This window comes from Micropterus dolomieu, linkage group LG23 (genome assembly GCF_021292245.1).
Source record: "Micropterus dolomieu isolate WLL.071019.BEF.003 ecotype Adirondacks linkage group LG23, ASM2129224v1, whole genome shotgun sequence".
In the NCBI taxonomy this organism is placed as follows: Eukaryota; Metazoa; Chordata; class Actinopteri; order Centrarchiformes; family Centrarchidae; genus Micropterus; species Micropterus dolomieu.
In genome coordinates this window covers 27,900,072-27,916,150 of record NC_060172.1, presented here as the reverse complement: position 1 = coordinate 27,916,150, position 16,079 = coordinate 27,900,072, and the positions used below count along the sequence as shown (strand labels likewise).

General features: G+C 38.5%; 1 protein-coding gene across 1 annotated transcript in view; it reads right to left on the bottom strand.

Moving 5' to 3' along the window:
* Window positions 1–16,079, bottom strand: part of LOC123963692 (gamma-aminobutyric acid receptor subunit alpha-3-like) — a 129,814-nt gene that overhangs the window by 59,919 nt on the left and 53,816 nt on the right. The window contains exon 4 of the mRNA XM_046040708.1: window positions 2,628–2,734. Coding sequence (XP_045896664.1) covers window positions 2,628–2,734 — 107 coding nt within the window. The remainder of the gene's footprint in view (window positions 1–2,627; window positions 2,735–16,079) is intronic.

Below are 16,079 nucleotides of genomic sequence, written 5' to 3'. Positions count from 1 at the left end.
AGCAGTAACTCGTTTTCCCAGGAGGTCTCCCATCCAGGTAGTGGCCAAACCTGCTTAGCTTCAGTCATTCAGCAGTAGCAGGTTTTACATTGGTATGGCTGCCAGCAAATTTTATTTGTACAAACACAGGGAGGACTTAAAGTAGCCCTGCAAAGCTAATGATAGCTACTCAATTTCTAAGTACTTGCTCATGATGTTTTTCCACTACAGTTAATCAGTTTTGTTGTAAATAGCATCCCCTAATAAAAATAATGAAAGTGTCAAGTTTTTTTATTTGCTGTAATACTTTCCTAAATGCATCAAAACACTGCATTGGATATGCAAAGCCAAAGTAACCACATAATCATAAATAGACAATACAGCCACCTTGTAGTTAAACATGAATGAATAGTCATTTAGACCTATTTGTAATGTTAATAAGCTGATTTAGACTAATAGGCTGTGGTACCTGCATTTAAAGGGCTAAAATATTTTTTGTGCCTTCAAACTGGAGTCAAAGTGTCTCTTTAGATAGTAAAGGCGGCCCTAAATGTATCTAGATCAGGAGTTTTCAAAAGTCGGACAGCTTAGGCCCCCCTCAGACATAATTGAGTCAGCTTGACTACAACGTGAGCCCTGTATTTTTTTCTCTCTTTTTTTTTTGCATCTGTAGAGTATTTGTTAACAATTTGGCACCAATAAATATATGCTGAAATAGTTATTAAAGTTCCCTTTTGCAATGACTCAATGGATTACTGGATTACTTTGATAGTGATGAAACCTTAAAAAAAACATGACTATTCTCAGGCTCGTTCTGGAGTTATAAGGATCATCTTTTCATCTATGATTTCTAAGTGAAGATCCTCAGAAAGTGTATGTCACACTGAATCAAAAAATATGTATATCATGTCTGTGTATTTAGATTTGACTGAGTGACTCCAAGAGAGAGTAGGAGGCCTCAATCCAAAACCATGGGCATTACTATGCTGCAACAGCCTCCACTCCCTTTCAGAAACCTTCTCACAAAATGCTGGAATCTGGCTGGAGGGATTTGCTCCCAGGTTGGCGACTGATGTTGGGGGATAAGGTCTGGCTCGGAGTCAGCGTTTCAATTCATCCTAAAGGTGTTTGATGGGGTTGAAGTCAGTGCTCTGTGCAGGGCTGTCAACTTTTCCACGTTAAACTGAGAAAAACATCTCTTTATGGGCTATGTGCATGGGGGCGTTGTCTGGTTCAAACAGGAAAAGGTCTTCCACAAACTGCTGCAACAAAGTGGGAATCAAACTATGTGACTAAAATATCACTTTGTGCTATAGCATAGAGTTTTTCCTTCATTGGAACTAAGGGGTCTAGCCCAAACCATGATCATCAAGATTACTGTTATGTGTATAGGGGTGTCAAACAGCAGAGGTGTCTCTAAGATGTTCAGGTGAACTATGCATGTCCTTGAATTGGGAAAGGTACAGTAAGGCCAAAGCACATATTCTTGTAAAAGATCTCTTCCCAGGGTTGGCCAGCACCTTCTCCTGGCCACACATTTCTATTTAATATATGTAATTACAAGCGCTGTGTGCTCCTAATAAGCAAGGAGAGCCAGGTGGCACAATGACAAAGCAAACTGGGCTAATCCCTGTCACACTGTTCTGATTTCTTTCCCCAGCCTGCTTTCTTCCAGGTTCGGTGAGCCTTTCCTAGCATGCACAATCTTAAAGTGATTTACACTCCGCCGCGTCTCCCTGCCATAACATCCTACCTTATCGACAATGCTAACATGGCAACCTGCATGTGCAATCTCTTCGTTTTGAAATTACAAGGAGTGTGATTAGAATGACTCCTCGACATCCTGGAGCTTTAAAAAAAATACACACACATATATATACACACACACACATATATATATATATATATATATATATATATATATATATATATATATTATATATTTTGCTGACTCTTTACACAAACTGAAAAATGTGCACAGGATGCAGGAATGAAAATGCTGTGAATGGACAGTCATAGCTGTGGTGTGCTGGACAATGCAAATTAATTTACCAGTCAGTGAAATATAGACCATGGCAGAGGAGAGCACAAGCTACATTTTAGATGACAGGATAAGCTCACATTATGTTTATGTTTGGGCCTAATTTAGGACAAGGTGGCATGGATTCTATTTAAAGTCCTTGTCCAAAAATGTGAAACTCAGTGTGGTCCAGAAAGACCCTGAGTGCAAAAGTTATATAGTGAAGGTGCAGGAGAAAAAACTAGGAATATTCTTTCCTTGATCAGTCAGTGCTAAAGGTTTCCCTAGGCAGTCCTGTAGTTGTTTTGTCAACACCATTATAGAGGTCTGGTTATTTCATTTGCCAAACTGACAGTCACAGCTGAGACCATCTCACTGTGTAATAACAAAGAAAAACCTCCCTTGCTTTTGTCTCAGCTTACAATATAGATGGACATTTGCCTCTTATGGTGTTGGTTAGATTACAATGCCTACTGCAGCGGTGAGCCTGATTAATACAGGTATTATACAAAAACACATCACCAGGGCATCAACAGGAGGGACGGGGTTGGGGGAATGAAAGGAAGACGGTAAATAGCAAACAGAAGAAGAGGGAGACTCCGAGGTGAAATACAGAATGTTTTTGTACCTGGCTTCAGGAAGGAGGTTGAGGAGCAGGAGGAAGATCCATAAGCCCACGTCCAGTGATTTGGGCTTCCAAATTGCAGCAGCCATATCAGTATAAGCAGAAGGCTCCTATAGAAATGACAGAAGAGGGAAAAGGGGATGGTGTCATGGTGAAGCTACTGACAAAGACTGGCAACCAGCTCCTAAGTGAATTGAGAAAACAATGTAAAAATGTTTATAGCTTAACAGGTGAAAGTGATGGATGTCAAATGAATGTCAAATTGCTACTGCTATTTCTAAACATGAATTTAAACCTCAAGTATAGCAGGCCACACTGCTCAGCCCGCCTACTCTTGACTGGTTTGTAGTTTTGATTTATATCATATGCAGGTGTCTGCTTGGTCTTGTATTACCATTTTTATACCAAACAGCATGTGGCTGTTAAACACATCAATTTGTGATCCTTTTGAGTGGGGAAAGTGACAAAAATCAAAAAGGTGTTTAAAAGTCAACAGAACAACCAACACACTTAAAGCTTTGTTTATATGTATAACTTTATAACCAAATCAGCATGAGCTTACTGGTGGCACCTTGTCGTGCGACTGAGAATCATTTAATTGTTTGATTTGTGATGAATGGTCAAACAAGTGATCTCGTATTAGGCAAGATAAAATTCATATTTAGTGTTGTATTAGGTTCCTGTGTGGGGTGAAAATATTCAGATGCTCAAGACCCTCTGCAGCGACCGTCACTCATATCTGTTCATTTAGTAGCTCTTGGTTCAAAGATGCAAGATTTTCAATAGTACACTAAACACAATCTGACCAAACTACCAGGGTAATACATCACGTAAAAACATGAATAAGCACTTTAAACAGCAGTACAGTTTCCTTCTTCCTTATATCCCCACTCTCTAGAAGTTGCATAGCGACTGTATTCCTAACACTGAAATTATTGGTAATTAGTACAAGGAGGTTGCAGTCTGGCAATTTTCAGAAAGAATTAATGACCCCTCATTAAAAATACATGTGCTCAGAAACTGCCGTATCTGCTATTGAATGCAGCCTAAAAACACCAGTAAAAGGAAAGGAAAAGGAAGGCAAATGTTTGCAAATGACTAGGGCACAGCATTTACACGGCCACTCGAGTGCACACACAGACACACGTGTAGCAGCTGTGTCGTACTTAAAAGGCTTTCATTGTGCTTTTGTGAGATTCAGTCCCCCTTTATTGCCACCGTACAGAGAGAAGATCAAACACTTTTCTCAGGGGAATCAGTGTTCTGTGTTACTCTAGAGCACTGATCATTACAGGCGGAATAAACAAGTGAATGGATGTAAAGATGCACTTATGGTTAGTGCTCAAATAGAATGCTGCGCTAATAATGCTACAACCTGTGACCATTCTTCCGCACTACGTTTGTGATGGCCCTGATGTAAAAGCACTTTAAAGGAGCCGTCTGATTGTAGCTGAGCACCAACTTTACTCAAGATCCACATCTAATGAGTCTATTAACATGATGCTCGTGAGCCAAAGAACTCAGAATTACCAGCCAGTTATTTAAAATTTGAGATATAAAAAATTAGTTTTGACAATAAACATGAATTAAACATGTTGAGAATTTCGACCAATTCACTTACAGGGAATTTGACAAGAATAAATACACATTGACATTCTGCTTCATAAATCCAAGAGCCATGAGGTGTTATTGATGCAAAGATATTTACAGTCATCTTTATTAACCTGTGACTGTGTCTCCTAGTTGCCATAAATAAAGCAGCCATCCATCCATCCATTTTATATGCAATAAACTGTTGTATTGTGGCTGAGAAATATGATAGTGGATTACTTCTGCAACATGGGACAAAAATCACAGTGGGTGAAAGGGCGTGATCTGAATGTTTCTGAAACCTGAAAATGTAAGCCACTATAACTTGAATACGAGAGTATACATGCATTCATCCAAAACTGAGTTAGTTGAGTAGCCACTTAAAAACACAAAACTGGAAATGTAGCCAATAAAACTAAATGCGGTTCATGCTAATTAGTTAATTTTAATCATTTCACCCCTCATCAACAAATGTCAAGCTCAAGGGCAGGCCAAGTCAGATGAAACCAATCTTGTGTTGCTTGACAAATGCTGATAAACAGAAAACTGCAGGCAGCTGAGTTACTAGATTGTTTTTTTGCACATATCATATTAGACATCAACCTCTTTCTTTCTCTCTTTTTCCTGTCTTTTCTCTCTGTACAAACCTGGTTTGTGTTTCAGTCTGGATCTTTATCCACTGAAGATTTTATGTCCTACAGAATGCCCTCTGGCGTCAGATGTATGATTTCCTTTTCTTATGATGTCTGACTGAAAATTGCATTGCTAATTTCCTGACATATATTGCCACCTATTCAAGTCACTTCCACTCACATGGGGATAATCTTTGTGTATGTGTCATCGTTAAGGCTCTTAAATGTCCTGGATGAATAAATCTTTTAAAAATACTTTGATTCATCTATGCCTTAAGGTTCAGTCAAAACCCAGTGTAGTTTCATCACCGCTGGTCATTAGTTTGTTGTCGTTGAAAGGAAGGGTGAGTTCTCATTGAAGAGATGCAGTACTGATACTGGTAGACTGTAATAATGTGCTCAGTAAACAAAACAGTTAGGTTTAAAAGAACTAAAGAAAATGTGAAAATTGAATTATTCTCATTAGTCAGTCCATAAACTCCATCAACTACCACATCTCTGTTCTCTCCTCAAGACAAGAACCAATTAGAGGTGCAGTGAAAAATCATCCAGAAAGTATACTAGACAGCACACTTACAAGTGTCAACAAATCCTTTCCATAAAAAAAATAAGACAAACAGGCATTAAAAGACTGGCTGCCAGACGCTGTCCACAATTCTGCACCTGATTTACCAATACGTGTCATGCAAATGAGGGGCTCAGCGGTCCCTGGGGCTCAGATTGGGCTTGAAACAGAAAATACGAAGGGGGGGAAAAAAGACATGCTTTTGTTGGCAAATTAAAAATAGCTTGCCTAAGGTGACAGTAGAGCTAAAGCGCTCTCCATTTCCCAGTCTTCTAACATTTGTTTTCAATTCTACTGTCAGTTGATTTTTTTGTTTTTTTTTTCCAAGGAAAAAAAGCATATGCAGTGAGTAATGTAATCACGTTTGACAGAATTAAAAAGGCTATAAATTCCTTTGATGCAAATTAGCTGAATTATCTGACTGGACGAATATGCAGAGTGATTCGTTGAGCAATAAAGATAATACGTGGTAAAAATAAGAAGTGGCAGTGACTAGTTTCCTCAAAGAAAGATGCCAGACTATTTGGCTTAATCTTATAGTTTGGCTGTCATTCATAACCTAAAGGAAACTGAAATTCAAAATATAATATTATAATGTTCATGGTAGATTTTCTATGCAAATAAATCCCTCTGGTGCAGTTACTGCACAAGATGTCAAGAAACGGCTAACATTTAAAAAACAAGGACAAAACTGTGAACCTCACCAGCCAATAAACACTGTCGACTGCAGTAATTGTTGAATTTAGGACACAGCTCTATAGCCATGTAATCCAAGTCGCTGTTAACTAAAAATAGCCCTAAATCCTGTCACATTTGGTTTGATGTGACTGTTATGCACTGAGCATCTACCAGTGATCCTTGTGGTCTATAATTCAACCACATACGTAAAGACTTTCCAACTACACCCATTGTTGTTTTAAATTATTGGTGGGACACATTTGAAACATTACATTTAAGTACGACAAGTTCAAAATCAAAATTGGGCATGCTACTGAAGATGGATAATTTTTCAAAGCTTCTGCTTAATTTAAACAGAACAGTCAGCAAATAACACAAAGAAAGGCTGGAGGTGAGGTAGAAAGTTGCTTGTAGATCAGTGAGATGGTGAACAAGCTAAAAGTAATGGATAAACGGTTGAAATAGTTAGCTACAAGTAATGGATAATGGCTGAAATACTTAGCTAAAACTAATGGATAACTTAGCTTAAAGTAAAGAGGTGATATTGTTAGCCAAACCACCTAAATTGACTAAATAGTATTAATATCCACTTTAATGGAAACATAGTTTTAAATAACATCCACTTTAAAGTACGTTCAAATGACCACACATTTGGAACATGGAGGGTGGTGCTAATGAAGAGATACTCGAGTTCATCTGACAGTAGGGATGATGCCCTGCACTGAGGAACACAGGTGGATCTAATGAGTGAGGACAAATTTTCTCTCTAGTTTGGGACTGTGGGTATGAGCATTATTATGATCATTAGGCCTCATCACTGCCAAATGATCAACGTATTGGGCTGCCAGACAAAACTGTTTCCACTGGGGCCCATCACTGTTATGTTAAGCCAGTGGTAATTTGTCAAGATTTAGGTTTGTTCCTCACAGACATGTAATGAGAGTATAGTGGGTCCATTATGAACACAACACCACATGCCTCTGTTGCTGTTTTTAGGACAAAAGAAAGAAAGAAAAATTCCATGGTGTCATTTTCATCTTGCTGTGCCAAGGTTTGGCTGACAAATGTGAATGGTATACTTAACACGGTTCACAGGTGCTGAAAAGACTATAGAACGGTAGAATAAAACATCCAAGTGGCCTTGATAGTCTAGTTTAATCAAAGCTAAACATATTTAATCTGCTCTGAATTTTAGGTGAAGGGACTTGATAAATGTTTTTATTACTGCTAAACTTGGCAGGAATTTAAGGAATAAGTCCCCTCACTTGCTGGTTTTGCCAAGATCTACTTTGAAAAAGCTTACTCTCCATTGACTGCATGTTTTCAGGGTTGGAAAACTGTACGGCATCCTAAAATGCACTGGACTATTAGCATAAAGAAATTAATTAAAAAAAATTTACCAGATGGAGTTATTTTTACAGCGATAGATTTGGACTTTTCATGCTGTGTGCGTAAATTTACATGACAGTAGAGAGGGAGCAACAGAAGTCTGGTTTACAAAATGAGGCCAAAGTGGTTAAAAGCAAAACAATGTCACAGCCCTTAAACATTTTTGATTTGATGTTCAAAAGGAGCTCAAACCCTCTTTGAATATGTAAACTGAAAGCACAAGAATGTCGTCTCTGTGGTGACAATACAGTGCATGTGACATGTGACAGATACTGGCCAAGACTTTCAGAAGCTCTTGTCAAGGCTTTGCAACAACAGATCAGAGACAAGTGATAAAACCATACCAGAAATGGCAGACAAGTGCAAATCCCTGTAAGTACCTGCATGCCCTGTGATGTTTAAACCTGACATGCCACCATAAAATTGTGATGGCTTGCTACTCAGGGAATGGCCTCATATAAGACTGCTCCCTAGCCTATATGGTCTATTTCAACCCATTTCTCATTCCCCCTTTCACATGTAAAAGTGAGGTTGGATTGTTATATGGATCTAATTGTCCTCTGAGTCAGAATAAAGCAGATTTGGCTAATACCTTGATTCAATACTTCTGTAAGCCATCAACACTTCTCACCTGTCATGTTACTAATGGATAAAATCTATAAGGCTTACCCAGTTGAGCACGTTTGCACATACAGAGCACAGCTGGGTAATTCTCTATAGATACTGCTGAATCTACAATATTTGATATCCATTTGTTAAATCTGCAAATGTATACTCTATATAAGTGACTGGAGTGTGTTCCCTTACAATGACACCAACAGAGCTCATTAAACAGTGTTGACACAATAACCCTGATGATTAAAAAAGTCCATGTTTTATAGGGAGCATACCCTTATTCACAGAATATTTACCATTACTAATTGACAGGTCTAAAACAAATTCTAATTGTGTAACTAAATACCTCTGATCTGTTTCTATACTGAAATCACATATGATTATAAACTTACTGTACTGGGGCAATTGTCCATACAATAACATTCATTATGCTGGTGGGAGGAAGTGATCTGATCAGATAAATAGACTAATATGTGAAATCAGTGTGACTACTGCAGATCTGTATACAAGTCAGCTACAGCCATAATTAAAAAAACTGGAAAGCAGCTGTTAAACCAGGGACAGGGCGTCTGCCTTGTAGGTGAAATCTGTCAGAGTTCATCAAGGATTCCTGGTGAAGAGCAATACCTTCTCTAGCACTCACCACCTGTGCCGTGTATTACCTCAGGCCTTGTTACACTGTTTGCAGCTCAATGACTGCACAATTCATCACTGTTGATACACATTGTGTGAACCTGTTTTAATGACAAAGTTGATACTAGTTATATTTACATTTTGGAAATTAGTATTATAATGGGAGCAAAGTAAACAGGCCAGAAAATATAATAAATAGGGGAAATATAAGTCCTCTTTTATGCTGCAGTTGAAGCTAAAAATGCCATATTTAGGAATGGGAGAAAATATCGTGATTAGAGGACAGTGCCAGGCTCAAGGAATTCTCTGCTAATGCTGCTTCAACATCATCATTAAATAAACAGAAAAAAGGAACAATAACATCATTAGCAGTGGTTCTTCAGCTAAAATACATTATAACCTTTAGGGCAAAAAGCAAGCAAGTCAGTGTTTGCTCATATCAAGAGGCTGAGAAAATAATAAAAATATAATAATAAGAAAAGAAAAATCACAATACAATTAATGTTGCTTAAGTGCCCAGGTCATATTCAAAAAGCAGCAATCACATCCTTGGGTTTTAAATTCAACTGCATTACACACAAGAAATCTGCTGTTTATATTCTGTATCCTCGGCAAAATACATATATCAAGTGTTTTTTATCTTGCCAATATTTACTTGTGTGTTCATTTACGAACATGACAACTATTTTTCTAAGCATTATTATTTTTGATTGTTCAGTATGGTTAGAATAATTTATAATCTAAAATATCAAATTTACAGATTATTAATTTAAACAAGCAGTAAAGCAGAAATGTATCACACTGACGCTACCAGTGGCATCTAAACTAAAAACATACAACTCGCAACTGCAATGCTTTTATTTTGAAAAGGAATCTGTTCTTGCACCATCAGCGCAAATACATTTGCAGCTAGTTTGTAAAAGGCTTAACCAGACAAGATGCCTTCAAAGCTGATAGCATTACATGGCCAGCAGAGCAGGGCCCCACATGGAGGTGAAATTAATATCTCAGTTCACACTGTGACAAGTTCTGCATCTCCTCAATGGATTATGATTACAGCTGGAACAAAGTCTTTGCCCATTAGGAGGGGAAACCAAACTGGCTTACAATGAGAATAAGTGGGCACCAGAAGGCAGAGATTGAGTTAAAATGTATAGTACTGTCATAGATAGTCTGATCTTGAAAATTGGCTCAGCAACAACAGTGGATATCCATTAAGCTGGAGACCTCTGATTTGACCACACACAATTTAAATCAGAACCTGTGAGGCTGTGTACTGCACAAGCCACGTTTGCGCATAACATAGTTATAGTTAAAAGGCTGTGTTTATTCATTCACTTGCTGCCTCAAGTATTATTGTTAAACGATAGCACCAATTTGGAACTATCGCCATCGCTTTTGTGATGGGGATAGTTCCAAATTGGTGCTATCGTTTAACAATAATAATTAGCTGGAAGATGGAAACCACAGCACACATTATCCACATGGGAACATCTGCTTTCATTATTGGATATAATATCACTTGAAGGTTCTGCAGCAAAAATGCTAAAACTTCCAACACTGAATTCTGGGGGGGTGTGTTAATGAGGATCAGATCATATGCTTTTCTTATTTATTCAGTTGTATTTATATACTTGCAAATTAGCACGCACTTTACATTATGTACACCATGTGTCTGCAAGTATTGATTTGTGTTCTTGGTGCGCCCCTATACGAGATGTGACCAACATTGGAAATTGACATTATGTAGTGGGGGAGGATGCATCAGTGGTAGGACTATGTATCTATGGATTGTAGCAGACCAAAATGACCCATCTTTCTTTTATTTTAAGATACAAAACACCAATAAAAATGGACTGCTTGTTAGAAATAAGTTTCATGTAAGTCTTAGTAACCAGTTCACATATGGTGCTTTTATCTTCTCCTCATTCCTTGCAAATTTTCAAACCGAACCACTTACAATAATGTTGAAACAAGTTTTACTATGCCACATCTGTGGCCGTTAACATTTCTGCAGCTACTTCCATAAACCCATATTTGCAGTACAAGGTACTAACTTTGCATTAACAGTTAATTATTACTGCAACAAAGGAGAGTTAATCAGTAAGATTCCCACCTTTCAGATGAATGTAAGAACAGGGATGTTAGATTACACTTCATATGACAGTGACTATAAAGATGCTACAACACAGAACTAAGGCTCGTCAGCCTGGACACAAGTTTAGCCTGTCAGTTCACAGTGACATTGACACAGCTCAGTTGTGCACAGGCAATGATAGTGCAGGTCAGCACAGTAACCTACTGCTGTGAGGATGCTATGGGAATACAAATAAGTGTGGCAAGGCAAGTCATGCGCTGGATGCAGCATGCAACACCCTGCTAGTGGAGAATAGGGGTGGGAATCACAGGGTACCTCATGATACCATACACGATACATAGCTCAAGATAACGATAAAATTCACAGTACAAATTGCTGTGTACCACCTAGGTCTAATATGCTCTTTACATTATATTAATAACTGTTCAGTGACACAGTGTAGTACTGCCCTTTTTCCACGTAGTGGTGGCTGTTTTTGGGCCACTGGGAATTTGGGGTTTGAGTTTCAACCCTTTGGGGTTGCTGTAGCTGGTCAGTGTGTAGGGCAGAAGCAGCAGAGTAGCAGAACAAGACAGTGAAGTTAGCAGCTCTTTTTTCTGTTAGCACGTTAATGGAGATTCCCATTATATGTTAGCATTGAGCTATTTATATTATGTATCTATCTGTGTTTCCTCTAGAATTTTTTTCAGCAGTGGGGGGAGGGTGTCCATGAGCATGCCATGCAACTTAGAATAGCTTAAAACTGCAGTGTTTTCACAGTTTAATGTGAGCTTTAGATGAATGTTTTGGTGTTGGTCGGTGGGGTTGGGGGTGCTCCCCCAAGAAAATTTTTGTTTTCCAATGAAAAATATGTTATTTCATATCATATTGGGCCATTATTTTCACCATATCGCTGAACAAATAGTTGCAAACGCTAGAGCAGATAATAAATAAACAACAGCCAAAGATCAGTCTACTGGAGGAACTACAACCTTTAGATCTGGAGAAAGTAATTTGGTTGGTTCTGTTGCTCCACAGTAATTTTACAGTGATGGCACAGCATGTTTTGGGCATCACCCCTAAGCCTTAATGGCAGGAAAACCCTGTTAATATGACCTCAGAATCATTATAGATACGACTGTTCATGTTTGCCTTTTGTGTCTTCATTTTACAGCTTCTGACATTTATCTGTAGACATTAATATAAAAAAATGGGCAACATGAGAAACCTCCTCCCTTCTGAGGTGCATTTTATTTGCACATTAAAATCCAAAAAGAAACGTCTCCTCATTAGCTTAAAAGGACTAGTTTGCATCACTAATTAGCTTTACTAACCTCAGCTCCTCCAGTCACCTCCGTCCTTTCTTTCTTTTCCAAAACCACTTTTTCAGACTGGATATATGGGATAATATAGTACCCTTAGGAACTTTAAACAGCAGATCAAAATGAACAATGAGGTTGAAAGCCTAATGGCGCCAGGCCACAATGGACTCGTATGCCTTCAGGTTTTGTCAAAATCATGTTGGTGGTGTTCACCTGAGAAAGCACGTTTGAAGTGATGATGCACCCCCACTAATTGTGCTCTGGGGCTGCCTGTATAATTCATGGATAACAGCATGTTCCACTAGATTGCATGGCAGTAATTGTTATATGATTAACCCACAGATTGCTCACTTGATGCATTTTCTAAACTACTTTTATCCTTCTCTGGTGTCTGATTGTTTGAACAATTAAGCTTTTGAGGTGCTTGTTGGGCTACTTTAGGCCAGGGGGGTCGGCTCGCCCCATAAAGCTCCTTGTCGTTGAATTTTAGTAATGAAGTTAGCCCCAGTGTGAGTAAAAACCAAAAACAATTTGCCTCAAATACGCTGTGAGGACTCTCATTGACCTGTAGTCTAATTACAACTGAAAGTGTTGGATTTCACAGCAGTCTTAACACACACCCAACAGCTGGGGCATTTCTAAAATGGAAACTCTTAATTCTATTCTAATAAAAAATGTAAGCTTTAATTGAAATTATCACAATGATTTATTCACAGTCACAATGACGACATGTGCTCAAACTAATTATGTGCAAAGTAATTTTTTGAGAGAAAATATTCATCACTCAACTACGAACAAACTGTTTACCACTATGCGAGAAGCTGAGTCACTGCTCCATCAAATTTTTCTCCCAAAGGAACACTGGCTTTAAGTCAGGAAGCAATATATTATAAACAGGGAATCACTTTGTATAGGTTACATTCTTTTTCATTTTTTATCTTTAGTATCCAATAAAGTATACTGCTAACAAGACATTTCAAGACAAGCCCAGAAGCAACAGCAGCTCTGCTATTTAAACTTTCACACTGTATAGTTTTGTTAATGAGCTGAACCCACCATGTCACATTGGGGTTTTCAGGCGCTATGCAAAATACCTTTTCCAACTGCTCCTCCAAACTACTCTGAAATCTACATCTTATTCTAATGAACTATTCATTTAATGTACTATATAGGACACCTCTCGAGTGTCACACGTCTCTGATCCTTTCCTTTTATATAGCCAATAGGTGGGGTTCACTAATTGATGAAGAACTGAATAGCATCAAGTGCCCTGGTCCAAAAAAAGGTAAAAAGCAGTACTTAGCAATGGAATTTACAAGGTCTTTACCACTGAAACCAACTTGAATTATATTGTGCCACACAGGAAACATTAAATACATTACCAGTGTCATTTAATTGTTGGTCCGTTAACCTTGTCTTCCCTGGTTTAAATCGCAGCTTTCTACATCATAAAATGGAATAAAATGTAACCAACGTAATATAATAATACAAAAGTCCATTTACAAGGCTAGTGGATAGATATTCAAAGTCATCAGGGAAACTGGGTAAGAAATGAGAAGAGGGCACAGGGCAAACTGCATCTTGTCCTTTGAGAGACACCAGTGCAAGAACATGATATGGGCTGTTTATTCGCCGATGGGACTTCCATGTCATTGTCATCAATCAAATGCTCCACATATTGGTATCAGTACTGTAGCAAAGACGGTCTGTGCATGAACATGTCAGGTATCGTCCAGATCTTTATCCACTGTCCTTCCTTACATATACATCATTTGTAGCCATGCTAGCAGTGTGTTCTTAGGGATGGCAATATCTGTCAGTCTGTGCACCACTTTGGTCCAGACTGAATTATCTCATCTATTAGATGGATTGCCATGAAATGTTGTACAGACATTCATGACCCGCAGATATTAAATCCTAAGTACTTTGGTGATCTCCTAATATTTCCTATATTGTCACCATAAGGTTGGCATTTGTGGTTTTGAGAGAAATGTCTTGACAACCATTGGATGGATTGCAATGAAATTTGGTACATTTTGAACATTAATTTCCACTTCAGGATTAATTGTCACCCCTTAACTTTTCTTGTAGAGCCATCCCCAGTTCAAAATGTTCAGCATTTGCATCTTCAGCATGACTGTAGACTCTTAGTTTGCTATACAAATGTTTTGGAGCAGACTGCCATCCATTGCCGCCCATGAGTATGTAGTTAATATTAGAGATTATTGATATTGTAAAGGTCTTTATACGTCACTGAATCTATCCAACTTAAGAGTGTGTCTCTGAAGTGGCTTGATCAGTAGCTATCGATCACACTAACAGGCAAGGTATCCATGGGTAGGCTGGCAATTCAGTTTAAGTAGAAGCTATAGTCATTACTAACGTGAATGACAGCTATAAAGCCTAACTGTAATTGGAATGCAAGGTTTCACTCTCTGGTAATGGCCATACAAAGAGCAGTAGGGTTCAGCACACGCACTAGACTGCCCCAACAGAATAATTTAAACCATAAATCAAACATCCATGCTGTGGTTCACCTTGAAGCTCTATAGCCTTGCCTTTGCCACTTAGCTGAAAATTGTGTTGAATATGTGTTCTTGTTTTCTTAGCCTATCCAAACAAGGATAATACTGTAAAGCTTCAAATATGTACAATACTACAAGGGGCAACAAAAAAAGATGAATGAGGCAATTTTCAAAACTAACAAGCATGTTTCATTTCTGGGAATAAGCAGCACAAGATCAATAAAAGTGAAAAACCCCTGACTAAAATGATGTATTAACACTAAGCAAAATTTTCACTTTGTCAGTTATTTTAATTACCTATGGATAGCACATTTACATTTATTAATTTAGCTGATGCTTTTATCCAAAGCGACTTACAATTGCTATATATCAGAGGTCGCATGCCTTTGGAGCACCTAGGCATAAGTGTTTTGCTCAGTACTAAGTATATGGAGAAATACATGATCTATTTTAACTTGGAATGAAATTCAAGACGATTTGTGCTGAAACACTTAACAAGAGATTCAGTGCAATGTGTTATTATAAAAGAATTTTAAATCATATTTTAACTGATCATCATTCAGCCAGATATGTAGGCGTGTATGCCATAGGCTAGAGCTGGCCACACATTTTCCTGTATGACACAGAGGAATATTACTGATGTTGTTCTCCCCTGAAGTACATTGAGCTTGCAAGAAGTACTTAATCTTATCTCTAGAACAGATATTGTGCATCAAAAAAGACCTTACACTGCAAATGTGAATCCCACAAATCTAGGCACACAAATCAAGTTTCATTACCTTATTACACCACTCAGAAGGATAAAAGACCTATTTAAATTTGATCCATGAATGTTGGCGCAGCACATGTACACAAATAAATTCATAGCTTTTCCAGTATCCTCTGTCATTATAAGTTACCTTTCCCTGGTTTAGATAATAATCAGCTTTCCCTCCAGTGGAATGAGGTGAGTGTGAACAGGACTGTGATCAGCTTTGGGTCCCGCTGTGAGTCTCTGTGGATGAGATGTTTACTGGGGTTTTTTGTGTGGCCAGTAGGATCCCACTTAGTGTGAATGATGGCAGCTGTGAGGGTGCCTCTGGCAAGTGTGACTCCAACTATGGCTGTTTAGTCTCATGTAGCATACAGCGCCAGCTGCTCAGGTTGTGTAGCACTCCAGTGAGCATGACTGATTGTGGCTGAGGTACGCACGTGTCTGGCAAAAGCGATGCTGAATGCAGCGTTGTGCAACTCTGGGTACAACTGTGGCAGATCACGGCAAACAGCAGCTCTGTGCAGCTGGCTGTTTGGACTGTGGCTGCATCAGCCCAACTGTGGCAAGTGTGACTGAGTATGTGTGACGAGCATATTTCTGGATGCTCTGTGTGGGCTTCTGCTGCAGAGGCTGACAGACTGAGAGTGATTCTGGTGATCAAAGTAGCTTTGACTG